Below are 23,518 nucleotides of genomic sequence, written 5' to 3'. Positions count from 1 at the left end.
GAATTATTTTTCCTTACATTTCTTTCTTTTTTTTTTTTTCTTGACCCCACTATTGAGCTAGGCATTCTCCCATCTTTGAAAACTTTGCACTTGGTAATGGATTTCCTCAGACAAGGCTGGGGTAGATTCCACTGACCACTCAGATACTTCCCTGGGAATGCTTGGTGGAGATTGCGAGGGAAAGATGGCCCCAGAGAATGTGTCCAGCAACTCTTCCCACCCAGCCAAGCCTTGTGCAATAAGCCAATAGAGCAGACACTTGGAATTGTGTTGGATTGAGAGAGTTGAAGTCTAGAAGGTCTACCGGACAAGAGTTACTGTCCATTCTGTGCACACCCATAGCCTGGCTCGAGATACCCAAAGTGCACAAGCCTTGGGAGTGTTTTCTTGGCCCTTGTTGAGCAGCTGCAAGTATCTCTTTTTTAGCTTAACTAGAGCCATAATCTGTCGTAGACACCATTTTTTAAAACTGCATTGTCCTGCTAGATTCAGTTACAAAACAGAAACCAAGAGTACAGAGCCCAGGGTTTGCCATCACCACACCTTCAATTAGGCCAGTGATTGTGGTGCATGGAGGAAAGCATGCTGACCTTGCATTTGACCCCATTTGGGTCCAAATTAATTTCGTGTGCATGGAAATTAGTATTGCCTAACCTCCTAATTCACGAAGATGTCGAAACCGCTGCTGTGGATTTTAACTTTCTTTACACGTTTATTCTTAACAGTAACCTGTGAGGCCCTTGCCATGTTCTGAAGCTGCCTGGGTAGGCAGCAGAATTCAGGGGAACAAAACTGCATGTTCCTGTGCCTTTCCAGTGAGCCACTGAAGTAATTTCTGGCCCAGTTCTGTTTGCCAGACTTCTCTTTTCAAACTTTTCCATTATTCATGGGTTATTAACCAGCTCTATAAAGAGTAAATTAGTATAATTTGCCATAATTTAAACCAACGAGGGTGCTAGGAGTGAACAGAAAGTGTCAGTATAGTCTTACAATTTATTGCCATGTAGAAAACACCCGATCCTCAGCAGCTTAAAACACAAGCATTTATTTTTGTTTGCAAGACTATAGGTTGGCTGGGTGGATCTTTGGAACTTGACTAGGCTCATGCCTCTGTGATCAACTGAGGGTCAGGAGGTCGCTCTGCTGACCTTGGTGGGCTCCTTGTTAGCAAACATCCGGCCAACCTAGATGGCCTCTGTTGGAACAGCTGAGCTCTCCTCCGTATAGTCTCTCATCCTCCACTAGCTTTGCCTGGGCGTTTTTAGACGGCTCTTTTAGACGGCTGTGGTGATGCTCCAAGTGGAGGGACAGAAGCACACCTGATGACTTCCTGAGGCCAGGAATCAGAACCAGTCCACCGTCACTCCCACCCACACTGCTGACCCAAACAAATCACAGGCCAGCCCAGATTCACGGGGTGGGGAACAGACCCTGACTTTTGGTATGAGGAGCTGCCAAATCATGTGATAAAGAGTGGGGATATAAGTAGGAGGGAAGACTCAGGGATATTTTTGCTACCAGTATATCCCAGTCACTTTATTTACTTATTTATTTATTTATTTATTTATTATTTTTTACTCTGTCACTCAGGCTAGAGTTCAGTAGTGTGATCTCGGGTTATTGCAACCTCTGCCTCCCAGGCTCAGGTGATTCTCCTGCCTCAGCCTCCCAAGTAGTTGGGATTACAGGCATCTGCCACCACACCTGGCTAATTTTTGTATTTTTAGTAGAGACGGGGTTTCACTGTGTTGGCCAGGCTAGTCTCGAACTCCAGACCTCAGGTGATCCGCCCGCCTCGGCCTCCCAAAGTGCTGGGATTACAGGCGTGAGCCACCGCGCCCAGCCTCCCAGTCACTTCTTTTAGGGGTTATGGATTTCAGCATTTATTCAATCAGCACACTGGGCTAGATCCTGAGAATTCAAACATGAATAAGAAATGTTCTCTAGAAAGAAGCAGATCTGCAATAAATTATTCTGAACCCCACTCCACCAAGTCTTGATGCCGGTGAGACAGAATTCTTGTTCTTGCGTTAAAATTTCACAGTTACTTTACTTACATTGTGCATGGGTTTATGGTATCTCTTCAAGACCTATGTGATATTTATGGCTCCCATCCCCAACACTGGACACGTGTTGCCTAGTATAGATTATAGATGGGTGATATTAAATGTCTGTATCCCAGCCCAGATGCAGGAAACTGTCCCCTTCACAGCTGTGTTAGTGTGTGTAGTACCTGATGCATACAAGTCACTCAACACGTATTTATTGAAGTGAACACACATACCTTGGAAATAATACCCTAGAAGCACAGGGGTGAAATACCTGCTCCCGTGAAAAGCCTCGCAAGCTGGTCACAGTGGGTCAGTAACAGCACCTGTGAGACTTTTAAACATTGAGAACTTGGGAATTTGAATTAGAATAATGGTTCTCAAATTTGCCTATTGGATGTGGAAAAATGTATCTAGACTTATTTCGGTTAATACTGACATTTTATGGTTTGTAATAGCTCCTGGATGAACAGGTTTGAGAACCACTGATTCAGAAAGGGCCCATGGCCCTGGCTGGCTGAGGTCAGTGGACCCGTGAATCTGAAGGGCACTTTCTGTGTCCCTTGTTTAGGAGGGTCAAAACTGTCAACCTGTAAACAGGTCAAGTCACTGTCTTCTTGCTGTTGCAGTGTCATAAAATTTGTTTACATCTGTTCAAAAACCTTGTTTAATTTTTTTTGTAATGTTCTGCTCTTCATAAGGAATACAAGCTGTTTTAGAACAGTCTTGGTAAGTCAGTTTATAGAAGCTGAAGGTTGCTAAATATTGCTAAGGCAGCTAGCCTGGTAATTATGGACTCTATGCAAAGCACTTTAAACAAATTACCTGCCCCTCACCCCCCAATAGCTCTAACGGGAAATAGCTCAGGGGCATGGGAGGTAGGGAGTCACCCCAAGACAGTGGGTGAAAACAGTTGTTGGGATTTTCTACTCACAGCTCCCAGGGTAAAGTAACCTCTGTAGTTATAATCAGACTCCTCTATCATGTAGGGGAAGTGTAGAAGGAAGTTAGAAAACCTGGGAGGAGAAGCTTCTTCCCATGGCCTTCAGGTATCTCCTGGAGTAGCTGAAAGAGGAAGAGACTGAAATAAAAAGAAGTTAAAAGAAGCAAAGGCAGCCTCAAGCTTCATAGGTCCCACAGTACTCTTCACAGTACTCTGAAACCCAGGGAGCTAGGACAAGCCCTGGATGCTAAAGAAGGCAAGAGTTTGGGGACACCTTCCCACAGAACCAGAAAGCTGGGCTGGGCTCATCCCCAGGAGAATGGATGGCAAATGCCCCAGCAGTCCTTAGACCCTGTGAATATTACATGTTTAGCCCAGTTACTCTGCATGAAGGCATGGTTTTTGATGTTTCTGTTAAACTATTGTAATAAGTAGCTACATTTAAGAAACTGAGGTTAAATTATATAGAGAGTTTATTTGGGCCAAGATTGAGGATCGTCACCTGGGACACACTTCCCAGTGGCCTTGGGGAGTGCTCCTTTCAACCTTTGTTACAAGCAGGTTTTTAAAGGCAAAAGGGGCTGGGTATGGTGGCTCACGCCTGTAATCCCAGCACTTTGGGAGGCTGAGGTGGGTGGATCACCTGAGGTCAGGAGTTCAAGACTAGCCTGGCCAACATGGTGAAACCCCATCTCTACTAAAAACACAAAATTAGCTAGGTGTGGTGGCGCATGTCCGTAGTCCCAGCTACTTGAGATAGGAGAATTGCTTGAACTCAGGTGGAGGTTGCAGTGAGCTGAGATTACGCCACTGCATTCCACCCTGGGCGAGACAGAGCGAGACTCCGTCTCAAAAGAAAAAAGGCAAAAGGGGACAAGGAATGGGCCGACACGAAGTCGCTTGACGGGAATACTCATTGATTTACGGTATAGGGTATGGATTGTGGTGTCCAGCATATGGCATTTTATGGCTACTTGGCATCAGTTCATCTGGAGCCCACACAGTAAGTGGCTTCAAGGTCATTATTAGCTCAAGGTGGGAGTGAGACGTGACCACTGTCACACATTGTCACATTTCAGTGCATCTCTAGGCCTGATAATTAAAGGGGCTGCCCTTCCTCAGATGAGTTTCTTTTTCTTCTCAGCAAGGGGAAGCTTATGTATATTGATCTCTGTATTTCTGGGTACTTCAAGCAGACTGCATGCTCTGCTCTCAGCTGCTGAAACTCACATGTCCCATCTGATCTTCCTGCCACCCCAGAGTTTAACATGAAAATAAGCCTCTCTCTCCCTCTCTCAGAAGCTACTTGTACCTGTGTTCCAGGGCTGCCGTAACAAAGTATCATAAACCAGGTGGTTTAAGCAACAGAAATTGAGCGTTTCACAGTTCTGGATGCTGGAAGTCTGAGGTCAGGGTGTTGCAGGGGTGGCTCCTTCTGAGAGCTAGGAGGACGACTGTCTTCCAGGCTTCTCCCCTAGCTTCTGGGTGTTTGCTGGCAATCTTTGGCATTCCTTGGCTTGTAGAAGACTCACCCCGGTTTCTGCCTTCATCTTCACATGGCGTTCTCCCTGTGTGCATCTATCTCTGTATCTGAATGTCCGTTTTGTAAGAACATTGGTCATTGGATTGAAAGCCCACTCTACTCCAGTATGACCTCATCTTAGCCAGTTATATCTGCAATGACCTTATTGCTAGATAAGGTCACATCCTGAGATGCCAGGGGTTAGGATTTCAACATCTGAATTTTGAAGGGACATAGTTCAGCTTATAACACCGCCCTTTCACGAATTCCATAGTCCCCAGCTTCAGCCACAGCAGTCAGGTCCCCTCAGCTGGTGTTTTAGAGTGACCGTAACCTTCACCAGGGGATTTGAGCTCATGAGCTATTCCTAGCCAGCCCCGTGCTCTTGCACTTGGCATTGTGTTCGTTGCTCTACTCGCCTGGCACAGCTGCCTTTACCATTGCCAGTGGCCTCAGCTGAGAGGTGGGTGTGGGGACAGCAATGTGGGCAAGGTCAGGATGGTCTCCTTGCAGATCTCTGCACAGTGAACATTTGTTCACTGAATGAAAACACATGTGCAAATAAACAGCAGCAGCAACAATAAACTTTGAACAAAATTTCCACAGTTCAGCACCCAAAGTAGACCATTTGTATGATTAAGTAACATCTTCATTCTGGCTTTGTGTTTAAGCCAGCTTAGCTCATGTCTGAATGCAATTCTTACCTGGCTGCAAAAATCAGACAGGAGGTCTCCTTCCCTGCCTTCCCAGGTCAAACCTCTACTAATCCCCTTTTCATCTCTGCACAGCTTCTGATCCAAACGGCAGGGACGTCACAGCTGCCTCCTTCCATCCATGTCCCTTGCTATAACTAATCCCATCTTCCCAGGTCTGTTTTCTTTGTGCCACGTGACATGTCCTCTCTTGGATTTCTCTTCTTGATGCCTCAGTGGTTCTGATGGCCCTGCTACCATGACACCTGGCACCTTTGTTCACCTGGCAGCTGACCTTCTGGTTGTTCACCTCTACCCTGCCTGGAAGGACTAGGAGCTTTCCTCCTGCACTCTCCTCGACCTGTCCCACCTCGCTCTCTGAAGATTGTAGTCATTCCAGCCTCCCACCTCTTGAAACCACTTACTCACACCTCTAATATCCATAGTTGTAAGAGAATGAAAACTGTAGGCACACCCACTGTTACAACATTCATAAGACACTGTGAAAAACATGAAGATTATTATTTTCTTGTCTTTCTTTTCCTTTCCTTCTCTTTCCTTCTCTTCTCTTTCCCCTTTCCTTCCCTTCCCTTTCCTGTTTCCTTTCCTTTCCTTTCCTTTTGTTTTTTTCCCTCCCCTTCCCTCCCCTCCCCTCCCCTCTCCTCTCCTCTTCTTTTTTCTTTTCTTTCTTATAAAGACAGGGTTTCGGCCGGGCGTGGTGGCTCAAGCCTGTAATCCCAGCACTTTGGGAGGCCGAGACGGGCGGATCACGAGGTCAGGAGATCGAGACCATCCTGGCTAACACGGTGAAACCCCGTCTCTACTAAAAAAAAAAAATACAAAAAACTAGCCGGGCGCGGTGGCGGGCGCCTGTAGTCCCAGCTACTCGGGAGGCTGAGGCAGGAGAATGGCGCGAACCCGGGAGGCGGAGCTTGCAGTGAGCTGAGATCCGGCCACTGCACTCCAGCCTGGGCGACAGAGCGAGACTCCGTCTCAAAAAAAAAAATAAATAAATAAATAAAAAATAAAGACAGGGTTTCACTCTGTCACCCAGGGTGAAGGACAGTGGCACGATCATAACTCACTGTACCCTTGAACTCCTGGGCTCAAGCAATCCTCCTGCCTCCACCTCCCAAGTAGCTGGGACTACCGGCATGTCCCACCATGCCTGGCTAATTTAAAAATTTTTTTTTTTGCTAGAGACCAAGTCTCACTATGTTGCCCAGGCTAGTCTTGAACTCTTAGGCTAAGCAATCTTTCTACCTCAGCCTCCTGAAGTGCTAGGATTACAGGCGTCACCCATCTTGCCTGGCCTGTTATTTTTATATATAATCTAAACCTCTATCAATGAGGTAAAAAAATAGCTCAATATTTTATTTAACTTTTGGTAATAAGATCTGTCAGGATTCCTGACTAATACATTAGGAGACCTTTCTCCTTCTTCCCTATTCCTATCTGACACATATGCATTCATTCAGCCCGTATTGGCTTACTGCCTACTGTGTTCTAGTCACTGGTAACAAATTCTGATATTGGAAGGACTACAAAAGCACCTCCGCAATGTCATTTTCCAGCATGCAGGACTATACCCTAAGTTGCCACCCTCTTCCCAAAAAGTGAAATAAAAGAACTGGCAAGTGTGAAAAAGCTAGCTTTGAAGTTTTATGGAAAGGCATATTAACATCTAGAAATTTTCTCTTAGTAAATAATTAAGAATATGTGTAAACATTTAGCTTCAAACCTAGCCACCAAGCATTCTTTCGTAGTATCAAAATGGTGGAAACCACGTAACTGTGTAACAGGAGGAGACTGGGCAAGCTGATACTCAGCAAACTCTCAAAAAGAAATTCAGTTCATTGAAGGGAATTCAAAGAAATAAAATGTAGAAGCATATCGTGGAAAGATGTTCATGGTTTACAAAAGAGTGTGTGTAATACAATCTCATTTTTATGTTAAAACACAGAACAATAAAATAACTTGGTGATTAGAACCCAGAGCGTTGGCTGTGACGCACTCTGGGTAGAGGGATGAGATTATAGACCATTTTTTTCTATTTGCGTATCTCATTTTTTTGCGACGGACAAATACGTTTAAAATTGTTTTTAAGCTTTTGAAATAAAAAGAATATAAAGATATGCTTTTCTAAATATTTCCACATATGCCTTTCGACCCGTTGCAGCTTATAGTGATTTAGGATACTACATTATCAATAAACTGCACCATGTGGACGAGTCGGTGGGGAGCAAGACAAGAAGGGCCTTCCTGTACCTCGCCGCCTTTCCTTTCATGGATGCAATGGTGAGTAGAGAAGATCATTGGCTTTCTTTCTTTTTCTTTAGCTGGTGGTAAAATATGCATAATATAAAATTTACCATTTTAGCTATTTTTGTGTGTACAGCTTAATGGCAAGAAGTACATTCACATTGTTGTGTAACCAATCTTCAGAACTCTTTGTCTTGCAAAACTGAGATTCTGTCCTCATTCAATAGTAATCCTCATCTGCCCCCTCCCCAGCTCTGGGCAACCTCCATTCTACTTTGTAACTCTAGAAATTCAACTACTTGAGATACCTCAAAAGAGTGGAATCATACAGCACTTGTCCTTTTGTGACTGACTTATTTCACTGAGCATGTCTTCAGGGTTTATCAATGTAGTCGCAGGTGTCAGAATTTCCTTCCTTTTTAAGGCTGAGTCACTTTCCAGTGAATGTCTAGGCCACATCTTGTATATCCGTTCATCAGCTGATGGACACTTGCATTGCTTCCGCCTTTGGGTTCTTGTGAGTAATGCTGCTATAAACATGAGTGTGCAAATATCTGAGTCCCTGGTTTTGGTTCTTTGGGGTATATACCCAGAAGTGGAATTGCTGGATCATATGGAAATTTTATTTTTAATTTCTTGAGGAATTAGCAGACTGATTTTCATAGCAGCTATACCACCAGCAGAGTACTCAGGTTCCAATTGTCTGTTAACTTTTAAACAGTCCATCTTGTCAATTTATTTAATTTTGCCACAAGTTCTGGTAGGTGGCAGGAAAGCCCATTTGAAAATTTTGATGCAGATACACAGTTCTTTTCTGATATACTCAGGATCAAAGGATCAGAATCACTTTCTGATAAACTTACCACTTGTGTGGCACAGACACCCACAGTTTCAGAGTAAGAATCTGTTGAACATACTGGCAGGGATTCATTATTTTAATAACCAGCTTTACCCCGTTAGCTCAGGGCTGCCCACTTCCATAAATTCTTTGTCATGATACTGAGGAGTGCTTAAACAGTGCTTTCATTCTCTTCTGCTGTCTTATAAATATAAAAAAGACTTAGCAAAAAAGGAAAAACATAGATATATGTATATGTTTTCCAATAAGGTCCAGTGCTGAAAAGTAATCCTTTGGCTCCATTTTGAATTATTCTTGGAAGGAGACTTAAAAATATGTTAGTCTGTATAGTTTTTTTTACCACCCCCACCTCAAGTTTATATGCAGTTAGATGCGTAATGTAAGTGCATAACTGGCTTCCCTGCAGTGCCTGAACTAGCCCTTGGTGGTAGCCCAGTTAGAGAACTGAAGGAAGTGGCCTTTCTGACATCCCTAAAGAGTCGAAGCCCAGGTCCCTGGCCAGGTCCATGCTGTTGCTCTGAGGTCTGTCCTCCAAGCTGTGTTGGAAGTGGGACTGTACACACATAGAAGAATTACAGTTGTACGGTGAATTCCAGGAACTCAGGACTGTTAGTAAAAGTGAATTGCAGATTCTTAAGGACCTGGTAGTCCATGTCCCTTCAGCTGTATTTATTTGCCATAAGAGACTTTCTGAAATCAAACAGAACACCAGAGCATTTGTAATTGGTACCCTTTTCTTCCATGTTTCTTCTGTAAGTTCCCCCCAAAACCCTGGCATAACAGCACAAGATGGCTAATAAAAATGAAAATAATGAACATTTATAAGGACCAGATCAACTCTTCCCTCCCCAACCCCTCACCCGTGGCAGCATGGCGCTGATGTATTGGTTGGAGAGAGAATGTTTAAAGCCAGGAAGCTTATTATATGGTGGCTGTCAGACAACAAAGCCAGCCCACAGCCGTGATTTGCAGATGGGCAGGGAATTAGCTGTTGCTCTCCTAAGTCTTGATAGGGACCTGAGGAATAGACCCTGCTTGTCGCATTGTGCGTAGCTCAGATGAAATGTCATTTCTGTGTCAGTCCAAATCAACTTTGAGGTAAGAAGAATGATCCTTAAACAGAGCCCGTCATGAACTTGAAACCTTCTCCAGACCTGCTGTTCCCCGGGCTTTTCATCTGCTGCCGTCATAGCACCTTCCTCCTCATCTCCCAAAGTGTCAGGTCAGATCCTGCCCAAACTTGAAGGCAAGAAAACAGTAGACCCTAATCAGTCAGTGAGCGCCGGTAATGACTGTAATAACTCAGACCCAAATGAGAGCCCTCATGGTGACGTGCATCACGTGGGAAGGATGCTGCTTTGGGACTGAGATGCTTGAGAGAGAGAGATTGCGTTTCCTCCATTCTTGGTATTCCTTCAGCTTTCCTGCCAGGCATACAAACCTAATAGCACACTAGTCTGCATGCAATTGGTGCTAAATAAATACCTGCGTGCAGTCCTTCACTCCACTGGAAAACTCTAACGTGGAGCCAGCCACCAGATCGAGTTACAGTAATTTTACCAACCAAAGATGTATCAGACTTTGGCGCTAAGGCTTTGAGGGGCTATAAAGTGTATTCCAGGAATGTCCAGTAAATCGCATCAACCAGAAACAGCATAATCCTGAAGGTGTATCTCATGCCAAATTCTTTTCTTTCTGGCAGGCATGGACCCATGCTGGCATTCTCTTAAAACACAAATACAGTTTCCTGGTGGGATGTGCCTCAATCTCAGATGTCATAGCTCAGGTAAATATGGTCTGTGTGTCCATCAGAGCTCCTCAGAGTCACCTTCTGGCATGTGTAACTGATGTGCGGTTTACATTCGTTCACTGTGCAGTACATGCTGCATTCAACCTGGTTTTCCAGCACTGTTCTATCACATACGGACCTCAATAAATATTTGTTACATGAATGAGAAAAGGAAACTCGCTGTAATAAAAGTATGTATAATCTTGCTAGAATACCAGTTGTAAGAATTTAAATTTAAATACAGGGGTTTTGACCTTTATTTTTAAAGAGCATGCCTGTGAGATGACTCTAAAGTCATGTCTAGTACCTTTTGGCATGTCTTAGGGTCACTGTGCACTTGCCTGGGTGCCCTCTACGTGGCTTAACACTATGAAGTCTGTCACTCTGTTCTAGAGAGAGGGCTCTTAGGAATTATTCTTAAATGTTCTTATAATCCTCTGTTGTTACCATGCAGGGCTGCCATTCACAGGTCACTTCCCCACATGTAGAAAGAACCAGGAAGTTGATTCAGCTACCTTTCCACGCTGAGAAGAAGGCCTACATCCCACTCTCTGTTGGGTCCAATTCTCTGAGCCCTGGCACTCAGCCCTGGCTTTCTGTCCTTTCTTCTTTTACCAAGGATAGCGCATGAACAATTTTAGTGGAAAATTAGATTGAATTCCTATGATTTATAAGTTAGACTAAGTTCCTACAGTCAGGGATTTGGGAGAATGATTTCTTCATAGAGGAGGAGGTTAGACTGTATCTCTACATGCCCTTCCAAATTCTCATTTCTTTCTTTTTTTTTTTTTTTTTTTTTTGAGATGGAGTTTCACTGTTGTCAAATAGCATGATCTTGGCTCACTGCAACCTCCACTTCCCAGGTTCAAGTGATTCTCCTGCCTCAGCCTCCTGAGTAGCTGGTATTATAGGCACCTGCCACCATGCCCAGCTAATTTTTGTATTTTTAGTAGAGACGGGGCTTCTCCATGTGGGCCAGGTTGGTCTCAAACTCCTGACCTTAGGTGATCTGCCCACCTCAGCCTCCCAAAGTGCTGGGATTACAGGCGTGAGCCACCACGCCCAGTCTCATTTCTATTCTATGAACATTTCCATACATTTTTCCTTTCTTGCACACCCTGATTTCTTAGCCACCTTCTTGAAATAATCTACCGTTGAACTGTTAGTATAAAGACCAGTAATTTCCAGATTAATTATGTTTACTCCATGGATCGCTATTATAAGTAGTTTAAATGGATTTCTACTAACACATTGTGTGTGTGTGTGTGTGTGTGTGTGTGTGTAAATACTAGCAATACTAGCAACCATCATTCTTTGGTATGTCTTTGTTAAGTTTCTTAAGAGTGAGTAGAGAATTTTGTCCCAGTCTTACTGTCTGTATCCTCTGGGAGATGAACTAGACTGCCTTATTCACTCTAATCACTTCATTTGAAATTCAGTAAGCCTCTCTAATTTCAAACACTGGCATCAGCAAGTTGGTGAGCATTTGTGAGTACACATTTGTAGATGTGTGTTTTTTTAAAGGCCAAAAAAAAAAAAAAAACCCTTAACTTTGCCTGAAATAAACATAGTAGCCATCCAAGGACAGAAGAAGAAAAGCGTATCTCTGAAAAAGACTTTGCCAATACACCTACAGCCATTTTCCTCCTCTGTTTTAAACCTGATCCTGGCCCTTGCCTGTTGAGGGAAGGCCTGCAAGTTCAGAATAAACAGATCTGGTTAGTGGGAGCGTGGAAGCCAAGTTCAGATGCCATCTGGCTTCAGGCTGTGCCTGGTGGAGTAGTTATTTTAAACCTTGTTGCTTGAGTTCCTACCACAATTTGGCTAGGGCAATAAATTCTCTTTTTAAAGTGTTTTACCCTCAGGCTTCTGCTTATTACCTGAAAACATTTGTTAGGTATGAAAACATACCTAAGTTGGTAATGAGTAAATAGATTCCATGCAAAGTACTTTGAAATACCACCTTGTCATAAATAGCACATAATCACCAATCACCAGTCATAAAATGGAAATCATTTATAATGCCTCAAATTTCAATGGCAATTCTTGGGGGGGGGGGGGGGCTGTTTTGTTTTGTTTTGTTTTCAAGTTTTACTAAGTTAATGGGTTTCACACAATAGTACGAAAAACCTCTTGGTTTGGTGCAAACATGCAGTGCTTTTCTGTGCCGTCATTATTTTAACAGTTATATGTTCCAGTCAGTCATTGCCAAGGGATTTGTGAAAACATATTGCTGTTTTTGTTTTATTCCCTGGTCATCTGGACCTTCTTAGCTTGCTTGATATCAAGGTGAGAAATCTCAAGGTTGTTTGCCGTCTTCAGACTTTGCATCCTGTAACTCCTCTGCTATCATCAGCCCTTGCCTTTCAAGGTCAGCTGACATTCCAAGACTGGTCAGATCATAATGTGTACATCCCCTGCATTCCTGTAAATTCCCTTATCTCCTGCCTTTTCATCTCAGCCTTCCAAGAAAATTCCTCTGAACCAACCCTGTGTTACGCATATTCCTCCACTTCTGTGGTGCTTCTGCAAAAGGTTACACCATGGAACAAACTGATCAAACTGTAAATGCACAATCTTATCCCTCACCTCTGCTGACTCTGTAGGAACTATTTCAGAGGGTGTTTCTCTGCCTCTCACCTCCCAACTTATAACCTGATTTCCCACCTCACAGAGTCAGTTGCAGCAACCAAATTCATCACCTTCCAGCCAACAAACCTACACACTTACCTTCCAGCCCTGCATCCTCCCCATTCTCTTCTCATTGTAAGGGAGGAGGTGAGGTGTCCCTCCCCCCGTCCAGGGCCACTCTTCTGGGTCCTGGCCTGTGCTGCTTTCTCAGGAACTTGTTCCCTGCTTTCTCATGCATCGTTTCACTTGTCCTGTCGTGCTCAAATCTCTGCCATGTTAACACAGCAACAAGAAGCTTCCTGTGTTTTTCACGTAACTCTTTAGCTACACTTCTCTATCACTTTATAGCCAAACTTCCTGGGAGGCTGGCTTCTACTCACTTTTTCACTTCCCTTTCATTCTCCACCTACTCAAGGCTGACTTCCACCCCCATCAGTCCACCTAGATGGTTCTTACTAATGACTTTCCTGCCATTAAACGCAGCAGGCAGCTTCCCTGATCTTCTCTCTGTTGACTACCCCCTCCTCAGTCACACACTCCTTCCCACCGGCCCTCCCACCGCTGCAGTCCTGCTTTTTACGTGCTTCAGCTTGTTTTTTCCATTGATACTTGGCCATTAAGGTTGATGTAGCTCAGGAATAGGCGTTGTCCTACCTTTGTTCTCAGTATGCTTGTGAGGTCTTTGGAATGACTGGATCCCAGGAGGACTCTAGACAAAAGCTGGGCTGATTCTCTGATTTTTGCAGGACAGGGAAGTTAATACATTGTGAAGCTTGCTTTAGAGACTGTACCATTGAATAGAGATATAAACATTATTGTAATTTCATTCTCTCCTGACTCTGGTTATTTCAACCTATTCTACTTTTATAGATTACTGTTTTAAATGTTAATGTAAGTTGTTTTATAATTATCACTGTTGTGTTTTTTGGCAGCATTTTCAGTGGCTCGTTTTTGAGGTAGGGTCTCACTGTTACCCAGGCTGGAGTGCAGTGACACAATTAAAACTCACTGTAACCTGAAACTCCTGCGCTCAAGTGAACCTCCCACCTCAACTTCCAAAGTAGCTAGGACTACAGGTGTGCACCACCACACCTGGCTCATTTTAAAAAATCTTTTATAGAGATGGGGTCTCACTGTGTTGCCCAGGCTGGTCTGGAACTGCTGGCCTCCAGCAATCCTCCAGCCTCAGCCTCCCAAAGCACTGAGATCACAGGTATGAGCCATGGCACCCAGCCCATTTTTAGTGCCTTCGATCCTATAAACATTAATGTCTGTTTTCCTGTATACATCATTGATCACTTCTGTTTTTTTCTTTGTTAAATGTAGCCTAGTTCTCTGATGTGTGTTACATACACACCTGAGTGTCCAGCCTCGAGAGGGAAAAGCTACATTAAGTTGGTAATGAGTAAATAGATTCCATGCACAGTACTTTGAAATACCACCTTGGCATAAATAGCAAGTAATCACCAATCACCAAAGGTAAAATGGAAATTATTTATAATGCCTCCAATTTCAGTGGCAATTCTCGAGGGGTGTTTTTTTGTTTTGTTTTTGTTTAATTTTACTAAGTTAATGGGTTTCACACAATAGTACAAAAAATCTCTTGGTTTGGTGCAAATATGCAGTGCTTTTCTGTGCTGTCATTATTTTAAGTTACATGTTCCAGTCAGTCATTGCCATGGGATTTGTGAAAACATATTGCAGAGATTGTTTTTTAAGCAATAACCTTAAAAACGATGCCTTGAAAGATGTTTGTAGTTGCTTGAAAGAATTTTCATGGTGGGTATAACAGAACGATCAGTGTGTCCCTCCAGTGAACTGCAAACATCGGCACCTGAGTTACATGAGAGCGACACTAGGCCATCATCCAGTTTTCACTTCTCTCTGCCTAAAAGTCAAGATCTTTGCTCGGAGGTCTGTCTCAGGTTCCAGAGCGTGGCCCTGTGCTTCTGTCGATCGGTTCCCGCTTCTCCCCTCTGACCTGTTCCCGTTCTCCCTTCTCTCAGGTTGTTTTTGTAGCCATTTTGCTTCACAGTCACCTGGAATGCCGGGAGCCCCTGCTCATCCCCATCCTCTCCTTGTACATGGGCGCACTTGTGCGCTGCACCACCCTGTGCCTGGGCTACTACAAGAACATCCACGACATCATCCCCGACAGAAGTGGCCCGGAGCTGGGGGTACGTCTGCCAACCCAACCGCGGTCTGTCTGAGACTCGGAGTAGAATAAAGCTGTGTTCTACTCTGTAGAATATGAGAAATCAGGCCGGGCGCGGTGGCTCAAGCCTGTAATCCCAGCACTTTGGGAGGCCGAGACGGGCGGATCACGAGGTCAGGAGATCAAGACCATCCTGGCTAACACGGTGAAACCCCGTCTCTACTAAAAATACAAAAAACTAGCCGGGCGAGGTGGCGGCGCCTGTAGTCCCAGCTACTCGGGAGGCTGAGGCAGGAGAATGGCGTGAACCCAGGAGGCGGAGCTTGCAGTGAGCTGAGATCTGGCCACTGCACTCCAGCCTGGGTGACAGAGCGAGACTCTGTCTCAAAAAAAAAAAAAAAGAAAATGAGAAATCAGTGACGTCAAAACATGAAATTAGCCAGGATGTCATACCCAGAGGCCGAGTGCTAGCTGTCTGCCAGGAAAGACAGTTGGAGAATTAATGAACTCAAACAGATGGATGTGATCTGAGATGTCCCTGTCCAGTCTCCTTATCCCACAGGAGGAGACAGAGGCACAGAGAATCTGTGGCCAAGGAATAGATACGACATTCGTGGTTTCTTTTGCTCTTCTAAGTTATTATGCAGTCAACAAAGGTTTCAGGGCCCACGTTACCTTTGAGTTTACATTTCACTGTGTTTAATTTTATAGCAGGGATCCAGGCTATGTTTATACTTTCTTCAGTGACCAATCCCGGTCCCTTATTCAGGTACCTCCTGGGGACCGAGTACAACATTAGGTACCATGGGGCAACACAGAAAATTTTGAGGTATGGTCTCTACCCTCAAGCAGCACCATATCCCATTTGGCAGGTCAGAACAATACAGTAGCAACAATTAAACAGTCATCTGAGACAGCACATCACCTGCATGAGGATTTAGGAGCCACTAACACTGGGAGAAGGATCGTAGTGATGTAATGTAAGATGCCTCCTTGGAGGAGGTTGGTCTTGCTGTGCCCTGAAAGTTGAATAAGAAACAAGTAGGAGTGAGACAGAGAACCTTAGAGAGATGACCAAAGCATTCTGTTTGTTGTAAGTATAAACCGTATCTGATTTCTGTGTGTGCTAATTTTCCCTTCCCATAGGTATGAGACATCATTCGGTTCATCTGCATTTAGCTGTAAGGCATCTACGGCCCTAAATTCATCCCCTCACCTTACCCTGATCCCCACTTGGGCCACACATTACTTTGTCGTATCAAGTAGTAATTGTTTTGACCACTTACCTCCATCCAAGGTCAGGCTGTCAGTGAAATCCTATCTAGTTATCCCATCACTAGGCCAGCCACAAATTGGTCTTGATGGTAACAATCTGTCTCTTAACATTTAGCCACCAGCAAAAGGAAATAAAGTGGCCACGATGGTTCTGTGATGTAATTCTCACCCTTGTGAACAATCAAAACCAAAATTGCATAATGAAAGCCAGGCTTTAAAGATATCCCACACCTTTGCCGCAGAAGTCTTAGAAATCCCTTGTTCTTTACACGCCTCTATTTTGGTTATGCTTTTGAACAGTTTACCTGACGTCTATGAGAGCTCCGAGAATAAGAACCTCTGTAGTCAATTTCTACCCTGCCAAAATAATTAGGCACATTTTTGTGAGCTGATTCCAAAATAAATTATAATAACTTTTTTATTTCTAAGAGTTTCCTCTTCCTGACATGGCTTCTAGCCAGCCCATTTGATGAGATTAACAAAGACTTAATTTCAAACCTGTTTCTCAGGCCCTAGGTGTGGGTTCTACCTTGGTCAGAGATTCCCTGAGTCCCCGTATGGAAAAGAGTGGTTGGGATCCATTCAATTTCAGTGTGTGTTTTAATTTCAGAGCAGCTTGCCAGCTGTCTCAGTTAATTTCTATTAAGACTGAACATTTTATTTTAATTCAACTTGGCTTGTCTACAGACACTTTTCCTGATATTACTTTCAAGTATAATGAATTGGCTCGTGATTAACATACGAAGGAAAAGCTTTGATTCTGAATCGTTTTTTCCATTCTACTTGTAGAGTTTAGGTAACTTTTATCTTCCTTTCTTAATGTAGGGAGATGCGACAGTAAGAAAGATGCTGAGCTTCTGGTGGCCTTTGGCTCTAATTCTGGCCACACAGAGAATCAGTCGGCCTATTGTCAACCTGTTTGTTTCCCGGGACCTTGGCGGCAGTTCTGCGGCCACAGAGGTAGGCCGTGCCTCGGGGGTGTGGGGCTATACTCGTCCTGGTGGGGCAGGGGGCGCTGAAACTGATTTCCAGTTCTTCTTGAGAGCTCAAGCAATGCTCCAATTTTAAATTACATGACAGTCACCCTAGGAAACCATAAAGATCTCGTTCAGTGACGTATAATCGTGTAATTGTATATTTTTATGATTATGGGAGAAAACCTGTCGTGCATGTCATACATCCTTCTTGCTTATCATATGAGGAACTGAGGCACAGAAAGAAAAGGTTAAAGACACAGAACTCGCTGGAAGCGGGGCTAGTGTTAGAATCCAGGTTTTCTGACTCCTACGCCGTTTTCCATGTCCACGGAGTCAGCACCGGCCTCCTCACCGTGGTGGCAGAGGACGATGGAGCATGCCACGTGGCAGCCGAGTGGGACGCACCCAGCGGCTACAGGGCCGCTGCCTCTGTGTTGACCCAGCCTGCCCTCACCTGCCCTTCATCGTCATGCACCTGCCACCCCACCCGTCACCACCACACCCGCCTGGCCTGCCCACCTCAGATAGGGAGCTCCTTGATTGAACAGACTTTCTCTGGAAACTGGCAGCCACTCCAAAGAAAGAGTTGACTCATTTTTCCCTCTTTCAAGTTGGGCTTGAACAAATAGAATTACTTCATTGGCTTCCTCCTCCACTGCCCTCTGGAGAATTAATTCCAACTCTGGAACTGCTGCTCCTGAGGAAGCCTGATGGCTGCCCACGAGGGCCCCCTGTCCAGGGGCTGCCTTGCGGGGAGTGGTCTGGAGCCCTAACTGCACTGTCAGCATGTCTCCAGCCAGAGTCCCTGCCAGTTTCCATGTCCTGGGAAGCTGCTCATGTTCTCCTGGAACGAGAAGCACATAAATCCAAAGCAGAACACTTTCTCTTGCTTCAGTGTGTTCCTGGATTTTGTTTTTTGAGTCATGAGTGTCATCTTGGGTGGCTACTGTAACACACGGTTTTTGTTCTTGAATACTTCAGTTCAAGTTTCTCATAAAAAGTATGGGACCCCCGGGTGCTAGAATTCCATCCTCCCCTTTAACAAAAGAAAAAGGACAAATATACGTTAGAACCATCTGAAAATGGCCCTCGATGGCATATAGGAACAGCACGTGGGGTACAGTGCTGGCATTTATTGGTCATCTGCTCATGTGCCAGGCGTTTATGTACATTTCCTTGACTCCCCGATAACCCTGTGGGATGGATATTTTCCTTACTGTTCCACCAGAGGAGCAAGAAGGGAAGCTGTGGGAGACGTGGTGCTTTGCATAGCTGGGGAGCGAGGAGGTGAAGGTTTGGATTCAGGTCTGCCTGATCCCAGCGCTCCTTTTTGTTCTAGCACACCACGCCACACCACACTTTCGTCACACTGCTGGGGACTTGCCTCATGTTCCTGGAACCTCTGGGCATTGCCGTTTCGTTAATTAAAACAGATGAAGCTCGCTTTCCTCCTTCACAGGCTAGGCAGAGAGTTGAACACTGCCAGGTTGTAGGTTTAGATGCTTTGTTTTCACTTTTCTTCCTTTTCATTCACATAGGGAAGGAACTGTCATTGTATTTTTCTCCTTTAAGAGGCAGGGTCTTGCTTTGTCACCCAGGTAGGAGTGCAGTGGTGGCACGATCATAGCTCACTGCAGCCTCGATCTCCTGGGCTGAAGCAATCCTCCCACCTCAGCCTCCTGAGCCACCATGCCCAATTAATATTTTAATTTCTTTTGTAGAGATGGTGTCTCGCTTTGTTGTCCAGGGTGGTCTCAAACTCCTTGGCTCAAGCAATTCTCCAACCTCAGCCTCCCAAAGTGCTGGAATTATAGGCATGAGCTACCATGTCTGGTCAGAAACTCATATTTTCATGGAAACACATTGATAGCTTTCTGCACAAAATGTGTATTTAATTTTCTTAAATTAAAAATCTAAATTGGGCCTTACTGACCAAACAGACTGGGAGTGAGTTGGGTTGGAAGGAGAGTAGCACAGAGCCATCAACAACCATGCAAAATGTCAGCATCCCTGAAGGATGGAGTGGAGGCTTAGAGGTGGATCCCAAGGAAGAGACCCTCCGGAGAGGAGGGAGGGCTCGCAATTTCATTTTGAGAATCCAGAATAAATAGGGCTAGACTAGAGGGTTCTGTGTGGCTCAATGGAATGAGCAAAGATTCTGGAGTCGGGTGGACCTAGGTTGAAATCTTGGCGTCTCAGAGCAGTAGATGGTCTGTTCCCATCTTCATAGCCTACACTTTAAGATTAAGGTGTAATAAAACCCAAAGGGAAAGATTGAAACTGTCTTTGCAAAAATATGACTGAGACAGTGAAAGAGATCTGACTTAACTGACTCCATCTTGCTTCTAACCTCCCAGCTATCCTTGTTCTTTCCTGGGCATAGGCCGAACTAACTTTGGGAGAAACTTATAGTTTATAGTTTAAACAAAGATGGTAAGAGCAAAGCAGACCTCCTTCTTGCCTGGGGACTAGATTGCCTTTGTAGAACTAACATTAGCCACAAGATTAGAAATTATGCTTTAGGGGTCATGCATCTGGAGGCTACAACATTCTGACCCTCCCTAAGCTGCTCCAAAGATCAGTGCTTACTTTGCAGACCCTGCACTTGATGGATCAGCTGGCCCCACACAGATCAATCAACTGGCTCATCTGAGCTTGTGGCCCTCACCCAGGAACTGACTGAGCACAAGAAGACACCTCTGACTTCCTATGATTTCATCTCTGACCCCAGTGCTCGGGGAGACTGATTTGAATAATAATAAAACTCTGGTCTCCCTCAAAAAGAAAAAAAAAAAGAGAAAAAATAAAAGGAATTTTGGCTTCCCAGCCAGTGGTCTGCACCTGTTTCTCGTTGCGTCCGCGTAAAACATGACGCATCCCCGTTGTTTCACGTCCGTGTTGGCTGGCTCATTCTACTCCCAGGGATGCGGCGGAGTGCCTGCCCCTAGGAGTCCAGTTTGCTGTCAGTTCCCCCCGTCCCGGGCTGTCCTGTGCCTGCCTGATGTGTGTCCCCCAGTGTGGGGGGCTCTGTCCTCAGTGGCTGCACCTGAGCCAGCGTGCTTTGTCACCTACTGTAGCTCCTGGAGGACTTTCTGCTGATACCCTGCTAACTCTGCCACCTCTTCCTGTTGCAGGCCGTGGCGATTTTGACAGCCACGTACCCCGTGGGTCACATGCCATACGGCTGGTTGACGGAGATCCGTGCTGTCTATCCTGCTTTCGACAAGGTGAGAACCCGTGCGGTGTCGTGTCTGAAAAACGCTTTTGAAATGACTGCTTGATAGACAGGGCTCTCTGACAAGGGACACTTTGTTGCTCCTCAGTCCTGCTTCCCTTTGTAAGGTTAATGTGACGTTGGGGGCATTGAAGGAATATTTTCCTCAGAAAATAACAGGGCAAGTTGAAGCTTGCCTTGACGCTGATCCTACGATGCTTTTCCAAAGTGATCTTCTGTAGTTACTTTCAGGTTATTCTCATTGAGAAATGATTTGTTTGCGAAAGGGGAAAAAAAACTTCCCCCAAAATCAATTTATGGAATTTTATTTCTGTGGTTTGTTTCTTTAAACGAATACTTTGTTGACCCCCTCCCAGATGACTGAGGTGTAGGCAGGAAGCCGTGCTCCTGGCTGCATGGGGATGCGGCTCTCTTTCTGTGGGCTGGCCTACCTGCGTGCTCAAGCTGGCTGTAGGCAAGCCCTGGGTCCAGTGTTTTGATATGGCAGACGTATTCCAGTGGAAAGCCTCTGTTGACAGCTGCTGTGTCTCCCCAGCCACAAGAGTCACATAACCCTTCTGCCCTGTAACTTGTGACCCAGTCAGCACTGTCCTGCTGTCATTCAATAAAAGTCTATTTTATAGCGTTATGATTTAAACCTATAGACTTTTATTAATACTCTAAAACAAATGGCTGGTGAAACATACTCCAAAAATAGTCTACAGTGTTTTCAAATGATACATTGGAAAGAGGCAAACAGGCTGCCACTTCTTACCGTGAAGGGCACCTGTTGTGCCTTGAATGTCTGCAGAACTAGCAGCCACTGCCGGCATCACACTGTCTTATCCCAGCCAGAGCCTGTGAAGTGAGGAAAGGAAACCTCCTAGCCACAGCGCTCAACTCTGGCAGAATGGGCAGCTTGGCACTGGACCCTGGATAATGCTGGCCCCTCCCGCCTTCCCCCACCACCGGCCTAACCTCTCCCGGGCACAGGAAGCCCTGGGAAGCCACACAACAAGGCTAGGCCACAGGCTGCGAGCTTCCCTCCTTTCTTCACATGGCCACCAGCTTCCAGAATGCCCCCCGAGACCGTTTGTGGGCTCTGGGAGGGGCGAGGCCTGTGGAGCAGGGACTGGGGGACCCCCTCTCCCCCACCACACCTTACAGCCTGGCCCAAGGGCATCCCCCCAAGCATCTCTGAAAGTGTGAGATGGGGACGGAGGATCAAGTCTGGAGTATCACCCACATCTGCCCTCCTCCTCCTCTGCTCCTGCAGGTCCCGAGCAGTTTCTCTGTTAGGGCATGCTTATACAAACACAGACACACATCCACCCCCACACACAGCCTGCTCCCACTTCCCCAGCAGGACGTTCTTCCACTGCCAGCGCCCAGGCCACTCTTCCCTGTCTCTATCACTTGCATCCTGTATTTCCCTAGAGATAGAGGATCACATGGGAAGGGTAACCCACCTGAAAACCAGTGAGGGATTTCCCTGCCTAAGCTAATGGGCAATAGGCCCCGAACCCTGTACTGAGTGTGGAATTTCCTCAGTGGACCATTAGTTAGGACCCGTCACCTACTGGACTGTGAGTTAGGACCCGCCACCTACTGGACTGTGAGTTAGGACCCCTCACCTACTGGACTGTGAGTTAGGACCCCTCACCTACTGGACTGTGAGTTAGGACCCCTCACCTACTGGACTGTGAGTTAGGACCTCTCACCTACTGGGAATATTCTGTTGCAGCATCAGGATGCAGAGATCTCCCAAGAAATGCTTTTGGTTCCTGCTTCATAGGCCTCTGAGAGTGGACTCAGAAGGCATGAGTCACTTGCTGGAGAGAGCAGACACTGTGTTTGAGTGGGTTTAATTCAGTCTATAGATAGAAATCATTGTTTTCATTTCAAGGCACGTGTGTATAGAAGTAAATACTAGAAAACCAGCATGAATGTATGTCTTTTTGCTAAATTTCACTTCTAGCTCCTGATGAATAAGGTGATCATCTGATGAAACTGATGAGAAGGGCAAGTGCTGAAGTGTTAGAACCTTCTGGCTGCCTAGGTCTCATCTGAGATTATTTCTGGCCACCTTAAAATCATAAAATTTAACAATACAACAGTGTATGGTTTCAGTAAGAGCATCCAACAAAAACATTGTTTTATTCTTGATCACAGAGGCTAGGAGCTATAAAAGAAATTCCTTTAACGAGCATACCTCTAGCCAGAACTTCAAGTTACTCCACATCCTTTTAAAACCTCGCCCATTGTTTCCAAGCATTCCAGCGAGCCACGCCAGCCATTTATGTGAATACCGTCTATTCACCAAAATCTCAGGCACCTCCATGTGGACTTCCAGAATTTGCTGCATTGACAGTTGAAATCCTTAGCTTCTTTGTGGGCTCCAGAATCAGAGATTTAAAATTTCTCACATACCTTCTGGGAGTTCTAGCTAAGTATGAGCTGAGAGAGGTTTCCACTAGTGCAGATTCTCTCTAATGTTCAGTTATCTGCAAAAAATGATGCTTCTGAGCCAACTGGGCAAACAAACGGAAACGCCAGCGCTAATCTAATGATACCTGCTGGTTTATTCCAACGATCTTCATGTGAATATGTGCCATTTTGCAAATCACAGTGCCCCTGAAGGAGCTGTGGTACGTTGCTCTCCCCATGGCAGTTTGTGTGTTTTGCTGAGGTTCCCTAATTCTTTCCAACATAGGCCTCCTTCTCATCGTACCCAGCAGGGCACTGCTCTTCCAGAGAGCGGTCCTCTAACAGATCCAGGGTGAATGGAGATGGAGGTCTCCAACCACTGGGACTTGTACTTTGCCACAGAGCAGTCTAGAAAACAGATATGTTTTAGAGACTCGAATTAAGAAAACGTATACTCATTCAGAGGTTGGTCCTGGCGGTGGCAGGGATTTGAGAAATGACCTTAGCCTCCCACTAAAGGAAAATCACAAGCTCTTTTCCAAGTGGGTCCTGTAGTAGCTGTGGGTGCGTGTTTCACGAGGCTGCATGCGGAGCCAAGTGTTCAGGGTTTGTTTTTGTGAGTCGGCTCTGGGACTAATTAGGTCCATAATGAGGCCAGGGTTATTTTTCTCTGCCAGTTTTTGTGGTCCGGGGGCCAGACCCTCATTTTGCGGAGGTGAGAAGC

At 45.3% G+C, this 23,518-nt stretch overlaps 1 protein-coding gene across 2 annotated transcripts in view; it reads left to right on the top strand.

Annotated features, from left to right (window-relative positions):
* The window catches only part of ANKH (ANKH inorganic pyrophosphate transport regulator), a 161,385-nt gene that overhangs the window by 105,837 nt on the left and 32,030 nt on the right, over positions 1 to 23,518 (top strand). Inside the window, exons 3-7 of one of the 2 annotated variants that reach the window (XM_033178817.1) lie at positions 7,385 to 7,503; positions 10,029 to 10,112; positions 14,753 to 14,923; positions 17,002 to 17,136; positions 20,288 to 20,380. In XM_033178817.1, coding sequence (XP_033034708.1) covers positions 7,385 to 7,503; positions 10,029 to 10,112; positions 14,753 to 14,923; positions 17,002 to 17,136; positions 20,288 to 20,380 — 602 coding nt within the window. The remainder of the gene's footprint in view (positions 1 to 7,384; positions 7,504 to 10,028; positions 10,113 to 14,752; positions 14,924 to 17,001; positions 17,137 to 20,287; positions 20,381 to 23,518) is intronic. The other variant, XM_033178818.1, reaches the window with a different exon arrangement.

Source organism: Trachypithecus francoisi, unplaced genomic scaffold (genome assembly GCF_009764315.1).
Source record: "Trachypithecus francoisi isolate TF-2019V2 unplaced genomic scaffold, Tfra_2.0 Lachesis_group2, whole genome shotgun sequence".
NCBI lineage: Eukaryota > Metazoa > Chordata > Mammalia > Primates > Cercopithecidae > Trachypithecus > Trachypithecus francoisi.
This window is presented reverse-complemented; position numbering and strand designations above follow the sequence as displayed.